The 14,866-nt window shown below is 39.5% G+C and overlaps 1 protein-coding gene across 3 annotated transcripts in view; it reads right to left on the reverse strand.

The window, feature by feature from the left end:
• Window positions 1-14,866, reverse strand: part of cntn3a.1 (contactin 3a, tandem duplicate 1) — an 85,626-nt gene that overhangs the window by 28,106 nt on the left and 42,654 nt on the right. For 2 of the 3 annotated variants that reach the window (XM_085781638.1, XM_085781637.1), the window contains exons 8-10: window positions 14,373-14,557; window positions 11,197-11,336; window positions 2,942-3,074 (exon numbers count right to left, since the gene is read on the reverse strand). In XM_085781638.1, the coding sequence (XP_085637764.1) occupies window positions 2,942-3,074; window positions 11,197-11,336; window positions 14,373-14,557 (458 nt within the window). The remainder of the gene's footprint in view (window positions 1-2,941; window positions 3,075-11,196; window positions 11,337-14,372; window positions 14,558-14,866) is intronic. The other variant, XM_085781640.1, reaches the window with a different exon arrangement.

Raw genomic sequence — 14,866 nt, forward strand, 5'->3', positions numbered from 1 at the left:
CTGTTTCTATTAGGGAGGTGTTCAGAGCCTGTAGTGTTGACTTAGCAAATATGTTGCTGGATCTAGGGATTTTTTCAAAATAGTACCAAGTGACAAATGTCACAAACCATGGCTACTTTTCATAGAAGGAGGTGCTAAAGGTGGTCGAACACCTTTGACTAATAAATTAGCAAATCTGAGGGCTCCACTTACCGATCCAAAGGGCATGGTCTGAAGTGTGTAGTGTCACTTTTTCTGTTTTTAGGGGGAAAAACTGTCACTGCGACAGGCGCATGGTACAAAGGGCTTGTACTTAATGTTTTAATTATTCATGAATGTGTTTCAGCCATAACATCTAATAAACCAATCACAGTGCCATCTCCCCTTTCCTTTTAAAAGCCAGGCGCACTTGCACTTTTGGCGTATTGCTATTACTGTATGTGCAGTGCTGCAGTGCTTCACGCAGTTAGATTTTATTTGCGGTCAGTTGATAACATACTGTGACTGACCAGTGACTCCAGCCATGACACACACAAGCAGCAGCTCTGTGGACTTTGAGGGTCAGAGAAGGGCTGAGTGAATCAACATGCTTCTACTTTGAAATAGCAACACAAATCACAACATTAGAAATATTTGATGTTATATTATGAGAAGTGTGAATAAATCTTCAGTTCGTTATGTGACTGTGGAGACAAATTAAGGTGATGAATGAGAACTGTGTGAACCATCTGTCGGAGGGCTGCTTTGATGTCAATAGAAAACGTCTGTGGCGGGGGAAGTCCCACCGAGTGCAGAGACATCCATGATACATGAAAATATGATACAACACACAACATGTCACAATTAACAAAGCTCTGACCTTCTGAGGCTGCAGTTGAAACACCCACTTGACTGATTTCAACACCTTAATGCATTTTAACACACTCAAGTGTATAAGAGGCAGAGTGTGTGACCTCTGTGCACCCATGTATGTTGGCACATTTTACACTCCTGACAATGCACTCTAATAATAACAGTTAAATACTGGACGGCTGACTTAAGACCAGGTTTTTGCTGCAGGTCAACAGTGCAATTGCTTTCTTGCAAGATAGCAAGTTACCAACAACGTGCTTGACTACACACCTCATTTTAGGACCAACACACCCATGGGTGCAAAGACAAAGCAAGTGTCAAGTGCAAGATAGGACTCAGATGAGCAGACATATGCGCATGCAGGCAAGAGAAAAACACCCTCCAGGCAGATCAACATACAATGTTATGGTTCTTATAATGTCATTGTTGCAGAGGAGGTTACGAAGCACTGATGTTCAGGAACACATAAAAAGCTCTACATTATAAATGCATAAAGGTTGTTATAAAAGCACATAATCAGCTCTACATATGATTAAAAACAAACAAGGGAGCAGAATATTTCTTGATGAGTGATGGAGAAATGTGCCTCCGGTGTCAGTCAAGTGTGTCAGAGTCTGACTTATCACTGTCAAATAATAAATATTATAAAACCAGTAAAAGCCTACACATAAATCAAAATGGTAAATTATTGCATTATTTATCAAGAAAATAATCATCATATTGGTTAACCATGGAAATAATGGGTAGTTGCTGCCCAACAGTATTGTGTATTGCTTTTACAGGTATGGTTGACCAAGTGAGGAAAATATTTTCCTTCTCTTGAACAATTTGCAATTAAAGATGTATTTTTACTGCTTCATAATCTTTCTTTAAAGAGGTTCAGAATGCAACGTGTAGATTTTTATGCTCCCACTGAAGGGCAAGGACACTGTCAGATTAATCCTGTGACCTCTATTATAGAAAAGGACATCATGTTGAGGAAATGCACATTCATAAATGATGAGAACTAATACAGTAGTGTCCAATATGGTCTCATATTGTATTCTGTGGATGAGAGGGATGAGAAGACATTGGTATGTGAGGAAGCAAATTGTCTTTAATACTTTGTTATAATATATAATAATACAATGTTTTTTCAATACCTGCTTTTATCTCACCAGTGTGCAAGGAATTTAAGTTTGCATCTAATTTATACAGTAAACCAGACGAAGCTTAACTCTAAGTAATTATAGACTCAATTCATAACTCCACTTGTCCAGATAGTTTTATCATCTCAGCTTTTCATGATACCTGCATTTATCTGACTAATTGTTGCCAGCTACCTTCCTTCTTTTTAAACACGAAGGACCTTGAACACAGACACTTAACCATTTCCATAGCTGTTTGCTCTTAATCTGAATTTCTTGTGTCAGTTATATAAGCAGTAGCACAAAGTTCGGCTCTATGATCAGACTGCTTCTGCAGTTAGAAATTAACTGAAATTAATTTAATCCCCTTCACAGCAAACACAGCAGATTTACTGCAGTTGATTTTTTGCTGGTAACTAGTTCAACCACAGTTTTGCTCTCATTCCCTGCAATTCTTGGTGCATACAGCTGATCTTCCCTAAACACACCTGTCAATTCAACATTCCCACCTGAGGACAGACCAGCACCTAGTGTGGTTACTAAATGATGAGGCAGGAACTATTGTGCACTTTTGGCAAGATCAGAAAAAAAGGGTTTTCCATGTGTCAGCTTTGATTCAAATTGATAAATTTACCCTGCATTTTGTACATGGTGGCCAGTCAAGAAAGAAAAAAAAGTTTAAGAGCACTGATAAAAAAAAAAGGGAGAAAACATTTTATAATCATTTTGGTGATCCAACTGGCAAAACACATTTACTACACTTTGCAGAGACATATGCAGTCAATGTTCTGCCAATATGACTGTGAGCGTAGGAGATATGGCCTCAGATATACACCTTTAATTATAGTGCTTGCACCAAGCTGACTGGTATCATAGTTATTTTGGCACATTTATCATCTTGCCAAAAGCAGTGTCTCCCATCTACAAGTGATTAGGGAGATGGCACAGTAAATGTATTCAGAGCCCTGCATGTTTGGTCTTACCTACGACTCGTAGCTCAGCGTTGGTGAACACTCGGCCGTGCTTGTTCTCCGCCACACACTGGTACATGGCGATGTCAACCAGATTCAGGCTACTGATTGTCAGCACTCCATTAGTGGCCTGAATTCTGTCCTGCTAAAGAAACACACAGACACACACATGCATGCATTTAATACAGTGTGACTCGAAATGGAGGCTGCTGTGCTAACCTGACAACAAACACGAAACAGGTTTAGACAGGGTGAGCAGTCAGCACAAAGTGTTTGAGTGGTTGCCTCTGGCATAGAAATAAAACCTAATACAATCCACCAATCCAATTAAGACCTCCTCTGTACTGGTACTGTTGTATGCGCCTTCTAATACTCAGACTCTTGGTTAATTACCATGTGATGAAAGCACCGTTATTACAGTCATGCTGTGTCACTGCTTTGTCCCATTGTCCATGTTTCCAGACGCCTACATCCAGTGTTCACCCTGTTTTGGCTCTTTGGTCTCCACCAGCTTTTGAAAGACATATCTTTGTCTCCAGCTTGTCACTAACTGTGTGTGTCTGTTGTTGTGGAAAGGGACAGTGCATGATGATTCATTGTGGTTATGTCGCCACAGAAACCTTTTCTACATTAAACAAACAGTCATTTGATCTACAGCTAATTTATAAATATATTGATTAGTAGAGCAAAGAGATAAGTCTATGGAAAAAGGCAGATAAGCTCCTCAGTTGCTATTCGAACAGGATGCCACAGTAAGTGACATTACATTCACATCAAGCATTCTTATTATAAAAGACACCGTCCTCCCTGGATGATCCTTTACCAACTCCGACATTGATCGCTCACAAGTACTGACACATGTTTATATAACATTACTATTATATAAATTGAACTAAAGTGCAAATGTTCTGGACTCAAGGTTTTCTGACATATGAGCAAGTTCAGGTTTATAATGTGAAAAAGAAATACTCTACAAAGACATACAATAAAAGAGAATGGGTTACAATACACGCACGCGAGCGTGCGTGCGCGCGCACACACACACACACACACACACACACACACACACACACACAGCATGCAAACCCACATTCAGCGAGTAGGATGTTCCACACTTCAGGTGCATAAACACTCACACCTCTGTCACCGGATTTCAAATGCATTCATTGAATCTGGAGTAAATGGCAACCCTGTGACTTGAGAGATCTAGTGGGTAGATAAACTGATGGCATGTCAATCTGAAGTCAGACTATTCAGGGCTTTGTAGACTGGGAGCAAAGCCTATAAGTCAATCCAATAATGAGCAGGTAGAAAGTGGGGCTGTTTGAGAATTGGGGTGACAGTGGTCAAAATTCTCGTTCTTAGTCAGAGTACTGGTAGCTGCATTTTGAATGAGCTGAAGCTGCTGGATGGTTTTTGTACAGGAAGACCAATGAAACGGGTGTTACAGTAATCTATTCTGCTGCTGAGAAAAGGACTTGGACAAATCCACAAGCCATTTATCTCTAGAGCTCCCTCAAAACTTGTGTCTATTTAAAGCTTAAGAGTTTAACACTCATGTCAATACAATAATCAAACCATCCAACCTTTAGGCTGTTGTAAGTGCTTACACTTTTCGGATGATCATAGTTACAAGCAATTATATAGTAATTACACACCCATGGAGTCTTTTTCAATACCCTCTAGTAAAAAAGAAGTACTAAGCCAACCAGTAATATTAAGACCATTACTCTTTTATTAATCCTAGCTCATGTTTCCTCACTTGGTACAGAATAATGTTTTTTATTGGAGTGTGGTTCACTGTGTTTTAATGGTGTCTACAATTATTGTTCTGTTGTTCCTGTGGGTCAATAAATAAGTAATATCAGGTCATTGTAAATTCTATTACTTCCCAGGTGTTCTGGGAGCTGTATTTTCCCCCAACAGTACTTTCCATATGTCTTGTCTGCAGCAGCATTTAGAGTATTTGTCTTCATTTAAGGTTAACCTACCAACCATGGTTTATATCTAATGTCAACAACCAATAAACATAGCAACAACATAATTTGTGTTGACTCTGTGGTCTATCTTGTGAAGCTGCTCCAAGACTGACCCTTCACTTTGTATAATAAATGTCTTTTTAAGGGAATTCCTAAACAGCCCAATTAGTGCCATAACAGCATGACATACTAGGTATTAATGTGAGAATGCTGATCTAAAAACCACTTTGAGGTGGGTAATTAGGGTTATATATGGACATTTCAGGCACTACAATCCCAACCGTGTTCATTCTAAAGAATGTTCTGATCTAATTCAAGCTTTAGCCACACTTTTTCTCTCCTTGGGGGCTGGTAATTGAAACACTGCTAATTTTCTGTGGTCTTAATAGGCCCGCAGTGACTATGTAACCCCTTACTGCTTAACATAGCACTGAAACACCATCAAACAGCGGCTGAAATCAAACCTCTGCAGAACTAGTCAGGAATAAGCTGCAGGATGCTTGTTGTTTTGTACTCCTCGAAACCTTGTAGTGTTAGAGAAAATATAATAGGTGATGCTTTTTGTGAAAGTATTCCTACCAAAAATATGAGCAGTAAATACAACACCTGAATAAAGCTCTTCCCACCGCTTCTTTTGACCTTTACAAGGTTTGGCACTGGTTTCTGCTCCCTTTTTATAGTTGTGTAAATTTAAGTGTGGCTGCACTCATTGTTCTTGCCCTTGATCTTTCCCATTCAGTGTAGCTGAACCTTTTAATGTCACTGACAAAGTAGTCCGGAGGGTCCTGCTGCCAGTCTGTCTGTCGTCTAGAATCATTACAGCACTGCTACTTGAAAAGACAAGGACTCTCCCTTAACATTAGTCAGTGACACTGCTGACGATCTTCAAAGCAGGCTCTTTCCAGGGCCCCGGCACACGATGGACACACGGCTGACCTGGCGCTACGGCTACTGCCACAGGGGGTCCTGGGTGAGGGTGGATGAGACAGTTGAACAAGCGGAACACAAGTCTCCAGGTTTTTTGGACAGGAATAGATGCTTATATGCGTGTTCAAGGGAAAAGGGATGAGAGACCGAGAGAGAGAGAGAGAGCGCCATAGCGACTTTGAATAGATAATGGATGGTCCTTTTTAGGTTACACAGCGCAAGGGCCCAGGGGAATGAAAGAGATGAAAGAGATCTGTGTAAGTGCATGGGTTGGTGCCACTCTATGCTGTACCCATTGCCCTGTTAGAAACCCCTCAGAGACTCAGCGGTGTCTCTATCACAATCTCTTCAGCGCTGGAGACAAATGGTGGCATTGGCCTGCTTCATGGTCATCATTAATTAAGCTCGACTCTTCTCTGATACCAGCACTGTTTCAAGTTGCAGTGCAGTCTGATCATGGTCACACACTGTAAAGATTTTCGCCGTGAATTTACAATAAATTATTGGATAAATTTTGCATTACTTTCACAATAAGGTTACTGTGAAATATACTCACAGCAATTTACTGTAATTTTATACCTGTGATATTACAATGCATTGTTGTAAAAGCACAGCTGTATACTGTAACTTCACAGCTTCAATGACAAAGCAATTACTGTGATATTACAGTACATTACTGGGGAATTACAACCTTTTGCTGTACATCATTACAACAAGGCCCTGTACTTTTACAGTGTGTACTGTAAATGTAATGCACAAGTTCATAGTAATTTATTGTGAATTTACAATGTATACTGTGGAAGTCATATAAGTAATGCAGACAAAGTTTCAATTTACTGTTAGCCCAATGGCATATTTATTTACAAATAAAACATACATACATACAGTAAATGCCAAGATATTCAAGAATTCAAGAAATTCAAACAGTTATAAACTTTCCAAAGCCATCTTAAAGGGATAGTTTACCCAAAATTGAAATTTCACTCATTGTCTACTCACCCTCATGTGGACTAAGGGCTGGGAGATAGTTTCAGAATTATCCGTGGCTTCTCTGAGTTACAGGGGGGTCTCGACGTAGCAGTGCATGTCCATATGACGGTTGGCAAAGGATACCACTTTTTCTTCGTAACAAAAAGACACACCAAAAAACATCAAATACCTCCAATGCTGCTCGTATGTAATGTCCCGTCTTGTATTGAAGCCCCGAAATGCGAAATTGTCCCCAAAAAAAAATTAAATAAGTCCATTCTTCAAGCTTGTTTGTAGCGGAAGCTCCTCTTCCTGGTCCGTCAAATTTGGACGAACCAGGATCTGTCCTCTTCGAGAGAAGAAGAGCTTCTAGAAGCTTCCGCTACAAAACAAGCTTGAAGAATAGACTTATTTAACTTATTCAATACAGACGGACATTACAGACGAGCAGCATGGAGGTATCTGGATGTTTTTTTGGTGTGTCTTTTGTTACGAAGACAGTTGGTATCCATTTGCAACCGTCATATGGACATGCACTGCTACGCCGAGACCCCCTGTAACTCAGAGAAGCCACGGAGGACTCTGAAACTTCTCCCCAACCCTTAGTCCACATGAGGGTGAGTAAGATAATGAGTGAAATTTCAATTTTGGGTGAACTATCCCTTTAAAATACAGAGAAATTGTACAGAAACGTGGAATTCACTACCTAGCTGTGTCACAATAACAGTAAGAGGATAGGAATGAGGCCTACATGGCAAAATAAGAGAAGGGAGAGAGCAATGAAGGGATGTCAGAAAGGGGTAGTTTCCTCAAAAGGGTGCTCACATAAGGGTTCAATTGTTGTCCACTTCTTGGTCTTTGGTCCACTTCTTCGCGATGTCCAAGAAGCACCTGTTAACAAGCAAAGATAGTTTCAGTTTTAAATAGACTTATGTATTGCAGGCAGCATTTGTCAAGGCATTTTCCCATATCACACCTAATAGACTTATAATCCAAAACTTGTTGGATCTCCTTTGATCATTTTGGGAAAAACTAACCACATATTGGATCTAACGGTTACTTGCATGAAAAACATCAAGATTGCTGATCACTGAATTAGAAACCTATACTATAATATGAATTACAAGATCAAATCTGATCTTTATACAATACCTTTAGTGACTGTCCAGCGACAGGATACTCAAGGTTGAAGATGCAATAGCTGCTGAAGAAAGCAGGGTGGGCCCATCACATGTCCCTCAATGGATATCAGCCATCCAGAGGGCTTCATCATGTCACCTGAAATGAACCGATAAAACATCATGTGTTATGATCACTTTGAGATCTGTTTCAAATATAAAGTGCTCCACAAATGTTCATTGTGGCCATGTAAATTCCTAGAATCAAAATAAAATACTGAGTTAGAAATGTGGATAACAGATCCAAGAAACTTTACCTTGATTGATCAAGGAGGCGGTGCTGGGGAGTTCTGCAGTATTGACGTCCATGGCAGTGGCACATGGCTGTAAAATAGTAAACACACCATAGCAGATATTTAACATTAAATATTGTTCATTGGTCAGAGGTTTCATACAAGGTAAATACATGGCGTCTAATGTAAATCACTTATTTTCCAATTTTAATAATATTTTGAATAAAAAAAATCTTACATCAGCTTCAAGCATTAAATTCTCCTTCGGCTTTTTGAAGTCCGACATTAGGAGCAGCAGGATGCAGGCAGACTCGTCAGGGTCTGGATCACAGCAGGCCACAACATCTCGGATCTGGGGGACATCGACGTCCGTCAGGGCCGTGGTGGTGTCATTTGAATGTAAAAAACATTGACATGACCAAGTAGGGGAAAATAAAAAAATGTAAAATTAATATTTCACACATATACTGTATATCAGAAAATGTTCTAGCTGGTATGGGATCGATACGGCCGAGGTGTCCCACTTTCTTCAAAAAAAGCCCAAACCCAACTATATGATCAAATGTTGAGTCATTATGACCTTTAGCCTATAATCTTAACACATTAACGCTTTATACGGTTCAGCAAAAGCATGATGTACGGCAGCTAACGTTAGTAGTTGGGTAGCATTAATGAAAAGACAGCTATTAGCAAATGCTATGAGACAACCTTTCGGGCACTTGCTTAAAAAAATATGAAATGTGTCATGCAATATACGTTCATTTGAAAGTAAAAAACCCATAACATTGGAGTTATGCATGCAGCTCACCTTCTCCATTCAGTCCAGAAGAGAAAATGGCATGTTCAGGTTCAGTTGGTTCAGTGCGTCGGTTAGGTGTCATGTGACCATGGAATATTTGAAAAAACAATATTTTACTGTGATAAAACTGTTGAATGCTGTGAAATCCTTGCATGTTTTTACGGTGTTGCTGTGACATTACAGACCTTGTTGTGATATAACAGGAGTTTTTTGATTGCAGTATTTAACTGTAAAATAACAGTTAAAATCTGTAAAATCACAGGATTCTGTAGTTTTTACAGGTATTCATCGGGAAATTACAGGAAAACTTAATTACAACAAGTTACTGTAAAATAATACTGTTAATTATTGTGAAATCCTTGTAATTTCTAACAGTGCAGTAACTCCTTAGAAGGCAGGTCCTTGACTTTAGAGGTCAAAGGTAGAGCCGTGTCAAAAGCACACACGCACTCACTATCACCCACACTATCTGACTAAAGGCTGTGCTGGTGTAGGAGTGGAAAAATACAAGCGTGAGCAGGTCCTTGTTTCAGTGGGGTGACATTTTGAAGTGACAGCCCTCCTCTGCGCCATTTAATTCCCTTGGAGGGGGTCCAAAATGAGATGGAGAGAGAGACAGGAAAAAGTGGGAGGAAAAAAGCTTGAAAGGGAACGTAAGAAAGAGAGAGAGAGAGAGAGAGAGAGAGAGAGAGAGAGCACCGGAGATGCTGAGATAAAGAGAGAGAGGGGGAGAGGAGGACTGATCCATTCTAATGAGGAATAACAAATGGCCCCTTTGGCCTTCCTCTCCTTCTACCTCTTTCTCTACATCGCTGACCTTTGGGTTTGGAAATTGATTTACTGTTGCCGCTGTTGACGGTGGCATTTTGAAAATGGTAACACCCCTCCTCATTAATATAGCCACATGTACAGAGAATAAGTTACCTTGGCCCCACACCAAACAAATTTCCTTTATGTTATTTACAAGCCAATAGAGGAGATGCACAGGTGGAGTGATAAGTGTTTCCTGTGGTTCAGGATGCGTGGGACATAGAGGAAGTGGCCTTTGTCAGTCAGCCTATTTATTTAGATTAAAATTGTATTTACTCCACATGCAGAGGTTGTAGATACTCTTCTTCTGTGTCATGATGACCACCCATTTGGTGCAGCACTCTGCAATATTTCTCAGTGTGTGGGCATCAATAAACAACTCTATAATCTAACCAGCTCTCTATTCAAAGTACAGAAAACCAAACCCACCTGCCCATTTAAAAAAAAGAAAAAGTCAACAAAAAACAACAGGCATCAGGCTCATTACCCAATCAAAACACTGACTATTGGTGAGTCCATGATTTACTAGAACTGTTCCTTCTAGGCAGAAAAAACACACACACTCACAACAGCAACACAATAACATGAAATGAGGTAAATTGCCTAAATGCAAAATGTATTTCAAATGATAAGGCATTTTCCACCCTCCCCTGAGAGAAGAGACTTAATGACAAAATTGAGAGAAGATAGGAGAGATTGAGCGATAAATTGTCGAGTCCCTGGTTGATGACAGGCAGAAAATGGCCTCACTTTGGCTTCTTCACAAAACACATACACACACCCTCCCCCAACACATACGCACACATTTTTGATGCCAAATTTAGTCAAAAGCAAATACAGCCATATCAAAGTGACATGTTCTTGCCAAGTATAAGCCAATGAGTTGGAACCATTATGAGCTTCTGAACAAAATGAATCCAGCAAACAGTGTGATAATGCAAAGTGCATCCTTTAAGTAAAATGGTTCTGAACACGGCCATCTTATCAGCTTTCATCTTACACATTACATTACGCTTGTCTCCACTCACTGAACTGCTTTGGCTGTTGTAATGACAGAAAATATTGACTCAATACTATTTAAATAGAAGCCTGTTAAATTGAGCTTTGCAGCTTTCAGTAGTCGCAATTTGTGTATTACACACCTTGATAAGACTCTTGATAAGAGTCTTGATTAATGCTGGAGCACACAAATTAGCACTGCTCATGTTAAGTACCAGACTACTTGTTTCTAAAATAGTTGTGTGGTTGTTGTTGATGTCTTTGTTTTTCATTCATCTACATTTGAGGCAGGCATGGGGAATCCAGTCTTCTATAATACACAGGTTCATGTTTTCTTTAACACTCACAGCAATTAAAAAGAGAAATCCCTGACCTCCATAGGATCCAGAGGCTCCCCGTTCTTCAGCCAGCGGTATGAAGGTTTGGGCTTGGCATTGGCTTTACATTCCCACACCAGAGTGTCATCAATGGTCTTCTGAACATCCTGGGGCTTCTCCGTCAAGTGAGGTGGAGCTGAAAGGTCAGAAACCACATACTGTAAATTAACACCTTAATACTACACAAGCGCTTGAGCATTACCATTATGCAGCAGTGTTACAATAAATCAATCAGCCAACCAAGCGAGCAATTAGTTCATTAAAGAAGCATCCATGTGCGCAAATCATAAATCCACTTCCAATTAACCCAAAGCTGACCTCTACTTGAAAAATATATAAATAAAAATAACTGTATGAGCTTAATATGTCGGAGGTTGAATGGCTGAGACTGTTCACCTTAAGTGTAAAAGGGAAGAGGTGTAGTGGGAAATTTTACTGTGATTGTTTTTGCAACCTGTGGCAAAACGAAAATACATACAACATGTGTTGTGTGCTCTCATGGAACCTTGTTTTAATGTCTTTGCAGCTGAACTGAACTTATCCTTGACCGTGGTAAAGAAAAGTTCTCTATCTGCATTCTTATCCAACGTTGTTTTTACTCATTAAAATGTACAGCTCCTCAACAAAGATGAACTATTAGGTTTGTTAAATTATGCTTGAATTAGTTATGTTGATATATTTTTGGGCTTTTCATGCCATTATATAGTACAGTTGAAAGAGACAGGAAATTCGATGCGGGATTCGAACTGGGGCCGCCTGCAGCGAGGACTATAGCCTCTACTTCTCTTTTAAGATAATTACATTTTTTGACTGTGGTTTTGTGATGCTCACAATGAAAGGTTTGTCATTTACTGTATTTCAGAAATACAGTTTATAGCAAAGGCTACATATCTACATTCCCTTTATGTCTTGAAACTTAAGAAATCCAGAAAGAAAATGACGCTATATTTACGATTGTGCTCCTACTGTCATATAAATGACTAGCACCTCTCTGGCAACAGTGTAAGGAGATTTATGGCACTTGTGAAGCACCCACATAAATACAAGACGCCCTGCCAGGGTCAAGGGGACCGAGGCAGTTAAGTCACTCTGTCGACTTGTCTGGCTGTGTGACTTTGATAATGTAATTTTAATAATCATAATGCTTAATTGAAAAAGCATTTTTATCTTTTTTCTTTCCAGGACCAGGAAAGAGGACAGTCTCAGCTAGAATAATATCCGCAGCGCAATCCGTGTGTCAAACTGAGGCCCTCCATCCAGCCAAACCAAGGGGTTTCCATATAAACACAGTCTCTTCTATTATTAAATCATAATATGTATGACGTATTTATACTGGTCATGATGTGCTTTGTGGATGCCAAAAGTGTTGTCTTTTGTAGTAGTTGCCTGCCAGATCCTGTCCAGAACAGTTGGTATTTTGAAGCTGCATGCCCAAAAACTTAAAAGGTGAAATAATGGCACTAGCAGCTGACAATGAAAATGTCTGGTAATAAAGACGAGAGTATGTTTCAAAATTAATGGAGGTGTTTCTTGCTTATTATTTCTCTTTGTATTTCCTATCTTTGGGAACAGTGCTGCCTGCATTGCCTGAAGAGCAATTTATTTAGTAAGAAAAAAAAATATTTAAAAAGCTTACAGAGAAAAAAAGAGCAGCTCCATATGCTAATTGAGATAATATTTTGTTATCAAAAAATATGCGTTCTTTATGTTCTTTTCACAATGGGAAATTGCATACTTGTTATGCAATTTCGTTAGAGACGAGCAAGCAATACTGAATTAGAAATGCATCACTATACAGGGCCAAATAATACATGACACCCTGTTAACAATATTACAAATGAGACCGTCAGATATAACATAATGGAAGCCAGGGCATGACGCAAGCAGTTTCTATACAAAATCAATCTGATCGTGCGTGAGCCCATTTAAATGCAGTCAACTGCTAAACCATGATCTAATTTCATAAATCCCCTGGAACTACAGAAGGACAATTAAGTGGGAAATCGAAAGAGAAGTCACCCCTTATTGTTCCCGTGCCCGCATTGGTTGGGTGTCGCAAACACGACATCCCAATATTGATTCTCCTATTCTTCTATAGAGTTGATGGATGTCCCACAAGCGCCTGTCTATGGGAGCTTAAAATGAGATTACAGATTTTTATCACCTGGCGGCCGGCCAGTCTGCGAGGCTTTGAGATAAGACAAGACCTAAATCTTACAAGTGGAAACACGATTTCCACACAGCTACAGTAGAGGAAAGCTATGGCGGACATGCAACAATGCACCACAACAGTGATAAGTCAAAAGCTGTAAGTTGCTGAAACCTCATGATTGTGTTTACAAAGTGACCACAACACAATCGTACCATTGTCCCAAATTTCTGGGCCTCTTACTTGGCAACAACATCCAGTCTCTATACTTCTCTATGAACAGGCACATCTCTTTAAAGTAAAGCATTTGTAATCCCAAGCCTATCTACAGGTACTGTGAGCATTTCATCTTACCCACAGGTGCTGAAAAACCCTGTATTATCATATCAAAGGCAGCCTCCTTCACAGGAAAGAAAAATCTGGATTTGATGATTTCAGTCAAGTACATCCCTACAGGGCCTTGTGGGCAGACATCATCAATGCATAAACTGCAAAATAATGGAGAGAGAAACTATAAAAATCCTTCATCAAAGGCCATTAAAAGCTTTCCCAGAATATGGGCCATAAGTCCAGTGTTGGTAAGGGAAAAATCACCTCTCCCTGAAAGGGGGTATAAATCTGTGTGCACTACTGCCCATGTTAGCTGCTGGCACAATAAAGATCTTGTCAAAAATGAACTACTGGTAATAGGTTAATTTACTACCACATTCCACTATATGATGCCGTTATATATGAGTTCTAATAAAAACTACAGATTGCATGACAACAAATAAAAAAATTTGTTAGACTCACACCAAAGCTGGCCTTTGATTCTGCAACATTTTCAATCAGGTCCAGTATTAGTGAACCTTTGAGACTATGAATCAATGGGTAGAAGATTTGGTAAAAGCCTATAAATGCACATGATATGTTGGGGAGACAACTGACAGGTTGATAGCATAAGATATTTTCTTGTTGCCTAGAGAAGAAGAGTGAAGTAAAGTTAAGTTTTCGATCAGTCAGCGAAACCATCCTCCTACTCACCATAGAAAGACAGCTTTCCTTTCACTGAGTTTCTTCCTCTGCTGTTTTCAGCTACACATTCATATATCCCTGCATCCTCCTGTTGGAAATATGGGATCTCTAAAACTCCGCTGGCTTTATTTATGTCCACCTTCCTGCCAAAAGATGCTCCATCCACTCTTCGCCAGCTGATGGTTGGCACTGGGCTAAAGGTATGAAAATATAACACACACAGCAATGCCATGACATGAAAAATACTCCTCAAGATTGTTTTATCTAGAGATCTGGCTTAGTTGAAGACATATAATACATTACATAAAATATACATAAAATAACAATGAATATTGGAAAACACGGACACAGTATGTCAATGTTAAATTAATCTGAAACTGGGGAGCATTTCTTCTCTGCATGTTCTGGGTGCACTAAAAAAAGGTGTCATTAACGTTTCATTCACTTTACGAGGGTTTCCATGCAACTTACATTGGTACAGTAAACAATAAATGGCATAGTGA

The sequence above is a fragment of the Trachurus japonicus genome, chromosome 7 (genome assembly GCF_045865225.1).
Source record: "Trachurus japonicus isolate A0001 chromosome 7, Traja_1.0".
Taxonomy (NCBI): domain Eukaryota; kingdom Metazoa; phylum Chordata; class Actinopteri; order Carangiformes; family Carangidae; genus Trachurus; species Trachurus japonicus.